This window comes from Lepidochelys olivacea (genome assembly GCF_965140295.1).
Source record: "Lepidochelys olivacea isolate rLepOli2 genome assembly, chromosome: 16".
NCBI lineage: Eukaryota > Metazoa > Chordata > Testudines > Cheloniidae > Lepidochelys > Lepidochelys olivacea.
In genome coordinates this window covers 23118662-23133708 of record NC_140426.1, presented here as the reverse complement: position 1 = coordinate 23133708, position 15047 = coordinate 23118662, and the positions used below count along the sequence as shown (strand labels likewise).

Below are 15047 nucleotides of genomic sequence, written 5' to 3'. Positions count from 1 at the left end.
GTCGGGGACACTCTCCCTTGGTGTTTAGATGAGTCCCCGCTAGGGGCCGGAGCCACTGGCTGAGGAGGGGCACCGGGATGGGGGGTGTGGCACGAAGGAGGAGCAGCCGCGCCTGTGGGCCGGGCGGGGATGATTGGCGGCTCACTGACCCAGGCGGAGACTTTTCCCGCCCGCCCACTCGGCGCGCGCCCCAGGCGGCGCGCGCGACTCAGGACGCGCCCGGAGGCAAGAGGGAGCGCGTGACCCAGCGCGCGCACCCCTGCCCAGCACGAGCGCGCGCGCGCTCGCCGTCGCCTGCTTTGGGCACGGCCCGCCGCGTGCGGTTAGGAGTGCCCCGTGATTGGCCCGAGCTCTGAATCCTGCGTGCCGCTTTGTGCGGCCGGGGCCCGTTGAGAGTGGGCGGGGAAACCCCGTGTACAGGACACCGCCATCTTGGATAAGGGAGGGATGGGGGCGCAGTAAAGCCGTCAGAGCTGAGCCTGTGGGAGCCCCGGAGAGAGGCGGAGACCCAGCCCGGCCGCCGCTGCCCAGCCCGAAGCAGAGCCGTACAGCGCCCAGAGGGGACCGGGCTGCCGCCGCCGCCAGCGAGAGAGCCAAGCTGCACAGCCACCAGCTCCCCGAGCCCAGGTAATAAGGAAGCGGCGGCACCTCCTCCACAACGCCGGGCCCAGAGAGCCAGCCCCCGCCCGGTCTCGGCCCGGCCCGGCCGGCCTCCTCCTGAACCCGGCCGGAACCCCTCCTTGCCTGGCGAGTCATCCCAGGACTGCACTCGGAACCCATCTCCTGGTCCCCTTGCCCCGGGAGCCTTTCAGCCCCCGCAGCGGTGCCCTCCTTCCCCTCCCCACAGCCACCCGCGGCCTAGCCTGGTGATCACTCCGTGCCCAGGCCTCGCTGGGACGTCTGCTCCTGCTCCTCCTCCTCCTCCCTTGCGCCGCTCCCCTTGCTGGGAGGTCCGAGGCGGATGCAGCCTGCACCCCGCATCAGGGGGCCCGAAGCCCCCTGTCCCCCGCCTGCTGCCCTGCCACCAGCCGCCTCCCCGTCTGTAACGATGAGGCACAATGGAAGGGGACAGAGCCAGAGCCCTGGGGGCTGGGCCTGCCAGGTAGGGTGAGGCTGGCTGGGCAGGAGCTAGGCCTCTGCTGCGCTGGTTCTCTGGCCTCCGCCTCCTCTGCGCTGCTGCACACTCGCATTCCCCTCATGTATGTGTGCAGTATGTGCCCCTGCGTAGTACGTGTGACTGCACGTGTGTGTGTATCGTATGTGCACTCAGGGTTTGTATACAGTAGGGTATGTGTTTGCGATGTAGGATGTTTGTTTCTGCTGTCCCTAACTTCAATATTTAAAATTTACCTTGTATGAAACTATGATAAAGAATCTTTCATGTAGGAATAATAACAAATTCTCCAAATCTTTGTCTGAGAGTCCCCCAAAACATTCTGTAGTTCACTCTTTTAGGCAAAATTATTCTAGATGCTGCACAGGAAAATGGATTAAAAGACTCATTGTTGTTTTCTGTCTCCATCACATTTCTGAATTGTCTTTTAACGATGATATTCTGGAGTGGGTGGATGGCTTATTTTGGAAACAAGTTTGTGACAACAAAAACACTGGCTTCATCAATTCTGTGAAGCAAGGAAAGGTGTGTGTTAGGCTCTGTCTACAGTTATTTTGCTTTCAAGACTATACTGTTGTGGCCTTTCTTGCTACACAGTTTCTTTCTAATAGTCTTAAATTGAGTGGCTACATGAGGGGTGGAGGGGACACAAATATAGATACAAGATCTTAGAAGGATTTTTAATTGACTATGCTGACAACATGAAAATGGCATTTGTCTACACTAAAAATTGACAGATAATCTAAAAAATTATCTTAGTATTGGGTTTTGAACTAGAAACTGATTCTGTAGTGGATGTGTCTTGTGTATTATAAATGTTAACTGAAACATCTTGCATAAAACTACTAGAGACTTTCTAACCACAAAAAAAGTAAACATTTAAATTATAGTGACAGGTTTCAGAGTAACAGCGTGTTAGTTTGTATTCGCAAAAAGAAAAGGAGTACTTGTGGCACCTTAGAGACTAACCAATTTATTTGAGCATAAGCTTTCGTGAGCTACAGCTTACTTCAAAAGATCTTCTACACTTCCCACAGTATGCATCCGATGAAGTGAGCTGTAGCTCACGAAAGCTTATGCTCAAATAAATTGGTTAGTCTCTAAGGTGCCACAAGTACTCCTTTTCTTTTTATTTAAATTATAGTATTACTTAAAGTCTTGGGTTGGGATTTGGTCTATGTTATGCTGAGCAATTTACAAACATAAGTGAGAGAGTTTCTGCCCTGGGGGAGTTAACATCTAAAAGTGTAACTAACTGCATATGAATTAAAAGGAAAATTACTAACTCCTGTGAAGGATTGGGGAAACCACTTAAACCAGAGCTGTGGTAAGAAACTCCAGTCTCCAGGTTTTTATGACTTGTTGGTGATCTTGAAATTGGGGGAACATGGTATTTACAAGTGAATTGGATACGTTTGTCCTGAATGAAGCCATCATTAAAGGAAAAAAGATGGAATTGTTTAACATTAAAATTAGAAGTTTTGAAATTATGTTTAGAAACCTAGTTATAAGTTTTTTATTTCCATACTTCAGTGTATCCAGTGGGCTCTCAAGACTCCCCTCCCATCTTTCTGAACCAATGAAATCGGCACTTTCCCTACTGATCAAGAGTGTATCAAGCTGGTGACTTAAACAGCCCAGTAACTAATTGCTAGAGAATCCTAGGTAACTTTCCATTATCTGTCTAGTTGTTACCAAAACTTTTGGTGTTGTATGTAATTTGCCTGTTCAGGCTTACCTTGCAGTAGATATCTGTGGGAGAATGTGGCTTTGCTGCTAAACAAGCAGTGAAAGGAAATGCCTCATACACAGTTGAATGAATATAAAATTTTCTTTTGCTTCAAGGTAGTTGCTAAAAATGTAGCTTTCTGAAGGTGGTATGGAGTGTTTTTAAGTGACTTGTGTTTTACCTTGGGCATTATCTCTGGTTTTGGTTGAGTGGTCATACTCATAAGCACAAGATTAATTCTCCTAGCTATTGAGACTTCTGTACACAGAGAGGACATCCAGTGCACCTTCTCTCTTTCCTCTTCCCCCCCACCCCCCACTCCCTCCGCATCTGTAGAGTAATATTCTGTTCCATTATTTCAGCGCAATGGGCAATAAAGGCTTGGTTGTTGTGTCCAACACAGCTTTTAGTTAAAGGGATTGCAGGGTTTATTAATTGTTGGTGAATCTGAACAATTTTGATACAATGTAAATGTTAGAAACATTTTTCCTAACTCTACAGTCTCGGCCTGGGTTCTTGCTATATAATGCATATCCATACATACTAAGGTCCTGTAAGCCAACATTGTCTTCAGTGACACCTGTGCATGCAAGTCATAGTCTTTGGGTTGGTTGCAAAGGTATAACTGATACCAGGAAGGAAGAACATTAGTTGCTGTGGCTCTGCAGTGTTAAAGGGGTAAACATAATTGAATTATTTGTCAATAAAATAGATTGAAATCAGAAAAGAAAAACTGCTGTTTCAAGAGTGCTGTCATATGGTCACAGAAGAACTGCACTCTTAATAAACAGGGTTTAACTGTGAAACTTAGACACTGCTTAAATCTTACCAAAAAGCAGCTTCTTGTGGTAGGTCAAGTTATGTGCCTACCAGACTTATTTCTTTATATGCTGCTTTCCCAAAAAGCCTCAAACTTTCTTTATTAAGGAACACATAAGTGCCATCAGTTCAGTACTCATGTACAACTCTACCAGATGAAACCAATTTCTCACTGGGAAGAGAGAACAAACCTTAAACTACTGCTATATCAAATAGTTCATAAGTGCTTGCAGTTTGAGTCCCACTATCGTTTGATGGAGTAGGAGGGGGATGGTGGGTAGAGGCACGTATATAACTAGTAGGCTGGTGGTGGTGGGGGAACAACCTTAAAGAACAGTCTCATAAATACATTTCCTCTTCTAGTTAAGAATTTAAACAAAAATAGCATGAAACAAGAAAAGGAGGACTTGTGGCACCTTGGAGACTAACCAATTTATTTGAGCATGAGCTTTCATGAGCTACAGCTCACTTCATCGGATGCATACTGTGGAAACTGCAGCAGACTTTATATACACACAGAGAATATGAAACAATACCTCCTCCCACCCCACTGTCCTGCTGGTAATAGCTTATCTAAAGTGATCATCAAGTTGGGCCATTTCCAGCACAAATCCAGGTTTTCTCACCCTCTACCCCCCCCCCCCCACAAATTCACTCTCCTGCTGGTGATAGCCCATCCAAAGTGACAACTCTCTACACAATGTGCATGATGATCAAGTTGGGCCATTTCCTGCACAAATCCAGGTTCTCTCACCCCCCTCCCAAAAATCACACACACAAACTCACTATCCTGCTGGAGAGTGAATTTGTGTGGGGGGGTGGAGGGTGAGAGAACCTGGATTTGTGCTGGAAATGGCCCAACTTGATGTTCACTTTAGATAAGCTATTACCAGCAGGACAGTGGGGTGGGAGGAGGTATTGTTTCATATTCTCTGTGTGTATATAAAGTCTGCTGCAGTTTCCACGGTATGCATCCGATGAAGTGAGCTGTAGCTCATGAAAGCTCATGCTCAAATAAATTGGTTAGTCTCTAAGGTGCCACAAGTACTCCTTTTCTTTTTGCGAATACAGACTAACACGGCTGTTACTCTGAAACCTAGCATGAAACAAAACTTAGTGACCATAAATGGCACCTGATCATTAGTAACATAGACTAAGCTGTCATTCTGTATTTTTTTTAAATTTTTTTCTTTAAACAGTCACTCCTGCTTTGGTGCATCCTGCTGACTATTTAATGGGGATTTGATGAATGCAGATCAGGTGACCTGACATACTTTCTGCTGTTTAAGTATAAGACTCACTTTCTCTTTATGGAGGAATGTTTGACAGCAGAAATATAAAATCCTTAGTAGTAGTGAGACATTCCCGTCAATAGAAAAACTAATAGTGATGTTGCTGGAAAATTACGGGCAATGAAATGTTTTCTGATAAAACTAAGAACTTGGGAGTTGATTCTGATGGCTCTAGGCACTATTCATATGCCACTGTGTAATAATGTGGCATGACCTTGATACTTCCTCTCTGCTCTGAGTAGGACTAGTAAGATTGCAGAGGCAATGTATTTAAAGCTGTTATCTTTTTGCACCTGGCTGTTCCAGTACCACCTCCTGTAAGGATGAGGGGGACGGGAATAAAAAGTGCTTTAGAAACCTCGGACTACTCACATAGTCCCTGGGTAGAGTCAAGGTTAAAAACTGGCACCTTGGTCATCATATCTGTTCCTCTTGTAGTCTCACATTTGCTGACTCCAGTGACAAAGTTACTGCTTTGGCTTTCAATACTGAGAGCAAGTGTTCTTTTGTTCAATCATGCACATAAGCAGAATTGTTCACAATGTACCAGTTACTCCCATGCAAACCCATTCAGGGCAGTGGAGTTGTGCAGTTATAAATAAGGGCCTAGTTTGGCCTGCAGAAAGTATTACTAATGGTAGTACACATGATGGGAAAATAATCTTGACACTTTGCGCTCAGGATGAGTTTCCATGACTGCCTGTTTAGCTTCTTGTTTTGTTTTAAACAGATCAAACTCTGCTTGGAGATCAAGAAACACACATGCAAACCCATGATGCCATTTTATGTCACTTTTCAGAGTAGAAGTGCATTATCGTGCTATAGTCATAGTTGGAGGGTATAGTTTCTTTCTGGAGCTTATATGGGTGTGTGAAGCAGGTGTGTTTATGTGACTCTGATGGGAACCTGTACCCCTAGTAGGCACATAATTACTGAGACGACATTATGTCTAATGCACATCAGTTATAACTACTGTTCAGATATACTGCTTCAATTATAGCTCGCCGTAACCTGATTTTATCTAGGGGCTGCTCTACACTGGCAGTGCTTTAACATGGCTTGTGTAGGCATGGCACGGTGCTGCGGGAGAGCTCTCCCCAGCGCTCTTAAACCCATCTTAACAAGGGGCATAGCTACCAGCGCTGGGAGCCCGGTTCCAAGCGCTGGTGCACTGTCTGCACTGGTGCTTTACAGCGCTGAAATTTGCTGCACTCAGGGGTGTGTTTTTTCATACCCCTAAGCGAGAAAGTTGTAGCACTGTAAGGTGCCAGTGTAGACAAGTCCTAACATGAGTAACGACTAGGCCACTTTCAGAGTGTAGGAGATGTAAGTAGTAACTACATGTTGCTACACTTATGTAGGTAAAAGGGGTTGGAGTAGCACTAAGTTGTATGAAGACAGGAAGGCATATTTGAGGTTGCTTTAGAGTAGTTTTGTGGGAGCAGGAGAAACAGACTTTACATTGAACTGTGTCCATGTAAAACTACTGTTGATAAATTGAGGTGGTGGAGAGTGTAAATCATCTGTAGACCACTTTTTCCTTGAGGATTTAATATAGAAGATAGTACTCAGATAAGTCATTAAATACATTACTGTTCACTTCTATCCTAGGACTTAGTAAACACTTTACAACTCTCAAATTAAACTTCTCACAGGATTGTAAGAAAAAGCCTTTATGGGTACTTAGTCTTGGATTTTTAATTTTTTTTTTTTTTTTAACCATGTTACTGCTCCTGCAGCAGCGCTTTGAAGTACGAGTGTGGTCACGTGCAAGCGCTGGGAGAGAGCTCTCCCAGTGCTCCTGGTAATTGGGGGGGCTCCGATCTCCTGGTGCGCTGAGAGCCTGTTGTCAGAGCACTTTAAAGTGCTAGTGTATTGCTGTGCTCAGGGGGGTGATTTTTCACCCCCCTGAGCCAGCAAGCTAGAGCGCTATAAAATGTAAATGTAGCTAAGCCCTATGTCTGTACAGTAAAGTCCTGACCTGCTTATGGCCTTTAGTTACTAATGCCATGTATATGGTGGTGCAACACTGCTACTAACAAAATGTAGGTTAAATAAACTAAATCTTTTTTAGATAAGGGCCAAAGATCTAAATCATGTCACCTTTTAAAAATATTGATTATGCTTTTTCAGTTATAGATAATTATGAATTATAAACATTTTTAAATGCCATTACTTAGTGGGCTATCTTATTTGAATCATACAGTACTGCTATATGCAAAAAACAAAATACTGAAATTAAGGCACTGATCCAGTAAACATTTAAGCAGGTACATAACTTGACTTCAGTGGAACTAATCTTGTGTTTATAGATCAGCACATGCATAAGTGACTGCAGGATCAAGGCTAAAATTGTTTTTTTTTTTTTTGGTCTTAGGGCATAACTATAGCTGAACCCCTTGGTAACAGTGACTATAATATAATTAATCTTGGCATCCAAAATAATACAAAAAAAAATCCACCACGGTAGTATTTAGCTTTTAAAAAGGGGAACTACATAAAAATGAGGATGTTTGTTACGTGGAAAGTAAAAGGAACTATCAGAAGGGTTAAATGCCTGCAGGCAGCATGGGGACAACTTAAAAAAAACATAATAGAGGCTCAGACTAAATGGATACCCTAAATCAGAAAGTACAGTAAAAGGATCAAGAGTACCACTATGGCTAAACAGCAGAGTAATGGAGACCATTATAGGCAAAAAAGCATCCTTTAAAAATTGAAAGTCAGATCCTAGCGAGGTTAATTGGAAGGTGCACAAGAACTTGAGAAACAACTTGCTTAAGAAAAATTCTTAATGTGGTTTTTTTTAATAAGTACAAATGGAGTATGTCTACACTTTAATTAAACACCTGCAGCTGGCCCATGTCAACTGAATTGGGCTTTCAGGAACAATTGGGAAAGGGACAAAGTATTATAATGCCTCTATAAATCCATGGTGCAGTCACACCTTGAATACTGTCAAGTTCTGATCACCCCATCTCAAAAAGGATATAGTAGAACTGGAAAAGGTTCTGAGGAGGGCAACAAAGATGATCAAGGGTACGGAATGGCTTTGATCAAAGGAGAGACTAAAAAGATTAGGGTTGCTCAGCTTAGAAAAGACAACTCGGGGAATATGATAGAGGTCTATAAAATCATGATGTGGAAAAAGTGAATAGAGAAGTTATATCTAGGAATGTAAAATATTAAGCAGTTAACTGGTAAGTATTACTCTTACCATTAACCCACTGTAACAGTTAACTCCCTGGTCGTGGGTCTCGAACAGGTTCTCCTGCAGCAGAGAGGCCATTTTGGGATGCTGGTAAGACGTGACTGGCAACCAGGAAGGAGTGGGCATCACGAGAGGTCACTGGGAGCCCTGCCTCTTCTTCCAGGGGCCAGATCAATGATAATGCTCTAGCCCAGCTGCGGGGGGCAGCTAACCAGGCCGGGGGAGCGTGTTTAGATCTGTGGGGGCCCCGTCAGGGGGTAAAGTCATCTCCAGTCTCCCCCATGCCACTGAAAGGGGTTCGGCTGTGGAGGCGGACAGCTTGCTGGTCAGGGAAGGGAAGCTGCTGCTGGGGTGGCATGGAGTGTCTGTGGAGGCTGCACTGGAACAAACTAGGTACCTGGGGCCCCTCTCCCTTTCCTTGGGTACTGAGGATGCAGAGGGGGTACTGGACCCTCTCAACTCCCCCGGGCTCTCCTGGCTAGGCCTGTTGTGTCACCTGCTCACCCCCCCCCCCCCCCGAGCTCAGCTGCTCTTCCCCATCTATCTGGGGCAATGGGGGAGAAGAGATGCAGCATCCTAGGAACAAGGATCCTGCCTGAAATGGAGAGAGAGAGAGAGATGCCTGAATTGGTTAACAGATATTCCCACAATACAAAATCCAGGGGTCACCTGGTGACCCTAATATACATCAGGTTTAATACAAGAGGAGCTACTTTGTCACACAATCCACAGTTAACTTGTGGACTATATTGCCATTGGAAGTTGTGATGGCCAGAAGTATAACTGGGTTCAAAAAAGAATTAGATAAGTTCATGGAGAATAGGTCCATTAGTGGCTATTGTCAAGGACGCTACACTATGCTCAGAGTATCCCTAAACCTCCAGCTGCAAGAGGGTGGGACTGGATGACAGTACATGGATCACTCAAAATTGCCCTGTTCTGTTCATTACCTCTGAAGCATCTGGCACTGGCCAAAGTCAAAAGAGAGGATGCTGGGCTGGATAGTCAATTGGTCTAACCCAATACATCTGTTTTTATGTTCCCCTTAATATCTTTCTCTTTTGCCATTATTATGCACAATGACATCTAGGTCTCTCTGTGTATGATTAGTTCACACTGTTCTTTCCAGTGTACACTGATATCTTCAGACTACTTACAGAGCAGTCAAGTATGACAATCAGCTAGTCTTGATGAGGCAATCTAATTATATAAATTTGTTCCTTTAAAAAAAAAATAAAAAAAATTCTGCCTTAAACTAGTGGTTTTCAACCTTTTTTCATTTGCAGACCCCTAAAATTTCAAATGGAGGTGCAGACCTCTTTGGAAATTCAACTTGTGGTGTGCGGACCCCTAACACAGGAATCTTAGAAAACTGACTGAACAGAATTCAGCTATAAATGTTGCATGTGCTTGGCATGGCATTTGATGTAGCGTGGAAAAGGGTGCTGAACTGTGGACTTCTATGGTGATGACGACAATTCCGTGTTTTGACCTCTAAGTGGGGATATTCACGTACTCTTGATCAGAAAAACAGAGTGCTTCTTTTGGGATCTGAAACTTCATTTTCATAGTCAACTTTCACAGATTCTTTAGACATAGTCTTTGAACCCCCAGATTAAATACCACTGCCTTACACAATGCAAACTTTAAAGAGACCCAATTAAATGTAGAGTCTGACTTGCATGTTGCTCATTCTTTAGAGATTTAAGACAATAAAATGAGAAGGAAGTAAAATGGATGTTTTGTACTTGTTTGTTTAATTCCTTAATTGTTAGTAAAGTTTCAGATTTAATAGATTCTTTACAAAAACAAGTTTCACATAGAATTCTCATCTATGCTGAAGAAAGTTTAGGGCCTTACTTATATCCTGTCTGTTGCATCAATTTTGTGTTGAACAACTTTTCATTGTTAACACTGACATTTCCAAACAAAATTGCTTCAAGAACTGCCATACTGGGTCAGACCATTGGTCTCTCTATCCCAATATCCTGTCTTGCGCAGTGGTCATTACTAGCGCTTCAGGGGGATCATACAAAACAGGGCAGTTGGAAAAATTCTCTCCCCCCCCCACTTTCCCTCCCAGCTTTTGGCAGTCAGAGCTTTAGGGCCACATTCCTGAGCATCTTGGCTAATAGCCATTGATGGACATAATCCTCTCTGAACTTATCTAATTGTTTTTGAACACAGTTGCACTTTTGCCTTGGCATCATCCCATGGAAATGAGTTCCACAAGTTAACTGTATGTTGTTAAGAAGTACTTGTTAGTTCTAGATCTGTTGCCTATTAATTTAATTGAATGACACCCCCCCCCAACCCTGTTCTTGTTATGTTTAGGGGTAAATAACAGTTCCTTATTCACTTTCTCCATACCATGACAGAGGTTTATAGAATCATGATTATCTGCCCTCCTCCCCTTAGCCTCCAGTGGATTGTTTTCTAAGCTGGAAGAGAATATTGAAATCATGCTGCTATTCTATAAAATTGCTGGTACGCTTAGTCCTTTGGTAGTCTGAAGTCTAGTGTACACCTTCCCAAAGAACATAGTAGTAATAGAAAAGGTCCTGGGAATGGCAATGAAAATCTTTTTGAATGGCATTAAAAAGACTAATACTAACTAAACAGTGGACATAAGGCATAACGCATGATAAAGCTGATAAAAGAAAACTAATCTATGGAATGCTGTCTTCATTCCTACTACACTCTTTGCCAACCAACATAAAGGATTAGACATTATGATCGATAGTAGTAGTTAATCTTAGGATAAAAAACTTATGGCCTGACAAATCTTTTGGTATACTTAAAATAGCTTAATTGCTTGGGGTTAAGATTTCCCCTCGCCCATGTTTTATCCACATTCATTATAGGGACTTTTACAGCTTCTGAAGTATCTGATAGTCCACTGTTGGAGATAAGATAGTGGCCTAGTAGGGCACTCTTTTGTGTTCTAAGTAGCGATCAAACTTTTAGTTGTATAAAAGTGACTATATAACTCATCAACAAATTAGATGCTAATTTCAAATTGGAGTTACCTGTATTGGACCAAAACGCTTTCAGACATCTGGAAATGGTTAACTGAACCTGGCTTGATCTTAAATTTGATCTGATAGGCTCTTGAGTGGTCATTAAGATCTTTAACTTAGTATCTCAATTGTACATTCAGAAGTATTAATTGGAATGGCAATTCTTTAGCTACTTTATGTAGTGTACTATTTCAGTATTGATTAGACACTTGTAGTGTTACTGATGTGTAAATGGTGATTCACAGTATGCATCTGAAAGTTTTGTGGCTTCATAATTTATCCATTGATATATTTGGGAATTGGCCCTGCTTTGAGTAGGGGGTTGGACTAGATAATCTCCTGAGGTCCCTTCCAACCCTGATATTCTGTGATAGACTTTTTTGAAGTGATTTTATAGCACAAATGTAAATTGATAAATGCTTTTATGTGTGTGTTAAATCTTAAGGTATATTTTGATCAAGAAATATTTGACTTAGGCTTTGTTTCTGAAATATCTATTCTTGATGAATGCTCCAAATATTTAAAGATTTAAAAATTAGAAGGAGTTATAACTTTATCTCTGGTCTAGTCTACACTTAATGGTTTTGGTGGCATGGTTAGAAGTGTGCGTGGGGGGGGTAATTGCACCACAAATTGATATCACTATGCTGGCAAAAGCCTGATGCCTGATCTACACTTAAATTAGATCAACCTAGTGAAGTTGCTCAGAGCTGTAAAATTTCATGCCCTAACACCCAATATAGACGCGTCTAGGTTGATAGAGAATTCTTTATGTTGTCCCTATATACTATAGTGGGAGAAAAAGCAGTAGCCAAACTTAAATTTATTCTGATCTTGTTAGTTCAACAAACCTGTTAAGATTTTTCTGACACTGAATGGTATTGCTCTTGGGACTCATTCTGCTTCCTTTCCAGCATATAAAACCTGGAAGATGCAGTCAGAAAATCTGCAGCATCAGGGTGTGTCCACACTGGAAAAGCTGCACTGACATTGAACTCTTTATGTACTTGGAGCATTAACATTCATCTGACAGTGAAGTAATCTTTTTCTAAATATGATGAAGATCTTCAGGAATCTAGCAAGAAGTATCACTGCACATCCAGCAACTGGTGGTGTAAGCCTGAAAGAACTTGAGCCTTTTATGTGAAAGGACAAAGCTTGATGCTGAAGTTATAGCCCTACATCAGTGGGTTGTTTGACTCCCACAATTGCTCTTCTACCCAGTACAACAACAAGAAGTACTGTCCTTGCAAAACTACTGCCGTGCACTGCTTTCAGACAGTCTCTGGAGGGGGATCTAAAGTCTTGTTCTGAGAACTATAGTCTGGGGTGGAAGGGGAAGAAAACTATTGTCATGACCATCATTTCCTCTCCAGTTCTCTCTCTCTCTCCTCTCCCCTCTTTCCCCCTCCAACCAAAATAGTGCCAAAGGTGCTCTGAGCTACTGCAGAGCATCTCATCGTGGAAACTTGCCTTGCTATTACATTACCAGAATAACTTTGTGCAAAAACTCCTTTGGGCTATCTAGGCTTAGTTTAGGCCTAATAGAATTTAACTTATGATGTTTTAGATAGTTTGCTTAGCTGCTTGGGGTACATGGAGTGGAAGTTGCCTAATTCAAGAGACCTGAGAAAGGTAGAGAAGTGCTGTCTGGTTGGACAGAGGGGAAAGGGGAACTTCCTCTGAATAAAACAGCTGGGGAAGGGGAAAGTCCCTGGTACTACCATATCTTGCCTTGCACACATTAAGACCTTTAAGCTATTCTTACCCCACCCCTTCCCCCCAAAAGTCCCTGCTGGAGTCTCTTCCTTCTGTCCTTCCTGCTGTGCTCTAAACTATTGTCCACACCATCTTTTTGGATTCACACTGTATGCAGTTCCTGTTAGACAGTCAACTCAGGCTTTTTCCTTACCTTGAGTGGTCATTAGTTTGGATTAGTTTCCTTTTTTAGGTGAGTAAGAAGAAGTGTTTACTATGGTATATATCAAAATGCCGTTGAACTGTCAGCATTTCTGTAGTGTTCCCCACTGATTTTACTTGACTGATTCTTTTAATATATAAACACACTTGTCCTATCTCCATGAGTTGAAGTTGCACTAACTTGTAATATGACTTAAGTGGGCTAGAGATCCAAAACCACTAGTTACATAGAGGGATATCTGACATGCGGGGGGTAGGAAAATGAGTGAGTAAGTGCAGAAGATGTTGAACCAATGAATACTTAACATTTAGTCATATGGGTGAGCAGCACTATCCTCATTTTAAACGGGTGGCTGGGGTGGGTAGGAAATAAGATGTATGAGAAGTGCCACTAAGGGAATTAATGAAGGGACAAGGCTGCCAAGGAAACATCTGAGCAGGACTAGAACTCCGACATAGCTGTACTTTGAAGTAGTAAAAGGAGTCTTCAGTGAGGCAGAGGAGTCATTCATAAATGTTAAACTCACAAGAACTATAGTTCCAGTTTTTAAGCAGATATTTGAAATTGTTTAGATCCAAAAATTGCATATATTAAAGGTAAATAATGGCAATCTAGACAGAACTAAGCATTCCTTATTCCTATGTATTTAAACTTCCCAGAATAATTCACCTTATCTTACTTAGTATACCATTTATAGTAAAGTTTAAGTAAAAGTTAATTAACAGGTTGATATGATATAAAATGATCAGTTCATGTAAAAGTAGTCAAATTACTGAGGCTTGTTCACTGCTGTCTGGCTGACAAAGCAACAATTATTGCCCAATTTCCTGAACATCTGACCTGTGGCTTAAGCTCTCTCAATGACTGGGTGTAGGAAATCTAGACTTCTTACTCAACAGAGCATGGGGCCTGAAGTAGCCTTCTCTATAAACTAGAGTGAGCAGGTTTAGCTGACTTAAAATATGCAAATCTGTAGTGTTTATCTTTGGAAAACATTCTGTGGTATACTGTAATTTAAGTTATTTGTAATGGCAAAATGGTGGTTATGGCTTTGGTTCAAATCTTAAAGTGCACTTTTTTTTTAGAAAAGCTTTTGGGACTTCAAAGGAGGTGTTCTAAATTGTAACTAGCACTGTATTGTCAAACTGAGACTTCTCCACAAATGTGGAAGTTGGAATGTCCTATTTTCTGTCAAACCATCTGCACTAAAGAATCTGATTACACCTCTACCCCAATATAATGCAACCTGATATAACATGAATTTGGATATAACGTGGTAAAGCAGTGCTGTGAGGGAGGGCGGCTGCGCATGCTGGTGGATCAAAGCAAGTCCACTATAACGAGTAAGATTTTTTTTGGCTCCCAAGGACAGCGTTATATCAGGGTAGAGGTGTATATTATACACTCCCATTAGTGCCAGAAGCTGCTTGAGCCTTCTGTATGGAGCGGCTAGACTAGTATTTGCACTAGTTAAAATTTGTTCATGGAAGTCCCTGGTGCAGATAGTGCTTCGTAATACATGACATGGAAGGGCCTGTTACTGGATGTCTTGTGTTCTGAGTATTTGCATCTCTTAATCCATTGGCTGCATGGAAATGCAGTAGAAGTCTGAGATTGGAATAAAAGGATAGCTCAAGAAAAAACATGCACTCATTTTATACCCTTCAGGGAGAAGGGATGTATCTAAATCAGCAATACAGCTTAACCATTTAAAACCACTGATCTATTTCTTTTCTTTTTTTTATAGTGCCACAATGGCAACTGCACCTTACAACTACTCTTACATATTTAAGTACATCATTATTGGTAAGTATGAAATTGAAAAATGTTTTTACTTTAAAAACACATGTTGGGATAAATACTTGCTTACAGACATTCTAAAGTGTATCTGAACTTTGGGTGAGTTCCTACTGAAAGGAAATCTTCCTGTTAAGTGTGCAT

At 42.2% G+C, this 15047-nt stretch overlaps 1 protein-coding gene across 1 annotated transcript in view; it reads left to right on the top strand.

The window, feature by feature from the left end:
- Positions 1 to 320: 320 nt before the first annotated feature.
- RAB14 (RAB14, member RAS oncogene family) overlaps positions 321 to 15047 on the top strand; it is a 34487-nt gene continuing 19760 nt past the window's right edge. Inside the window, exons 1-2 of the mRNA XM_084650431.1 lie at positions 321 to 627; positions 14854 to 14912. Of these exons, the coding sequence (XP_084506557.1) occupies positions 14861 to 14912 (52 nt within the window). The 5' untranslated portion in view covers positions 321 to 627; positions 14854 to 14860. The remainder of the gene's footprint in view (positions 628 to 14853; positions 14913 to 15047) is intronic.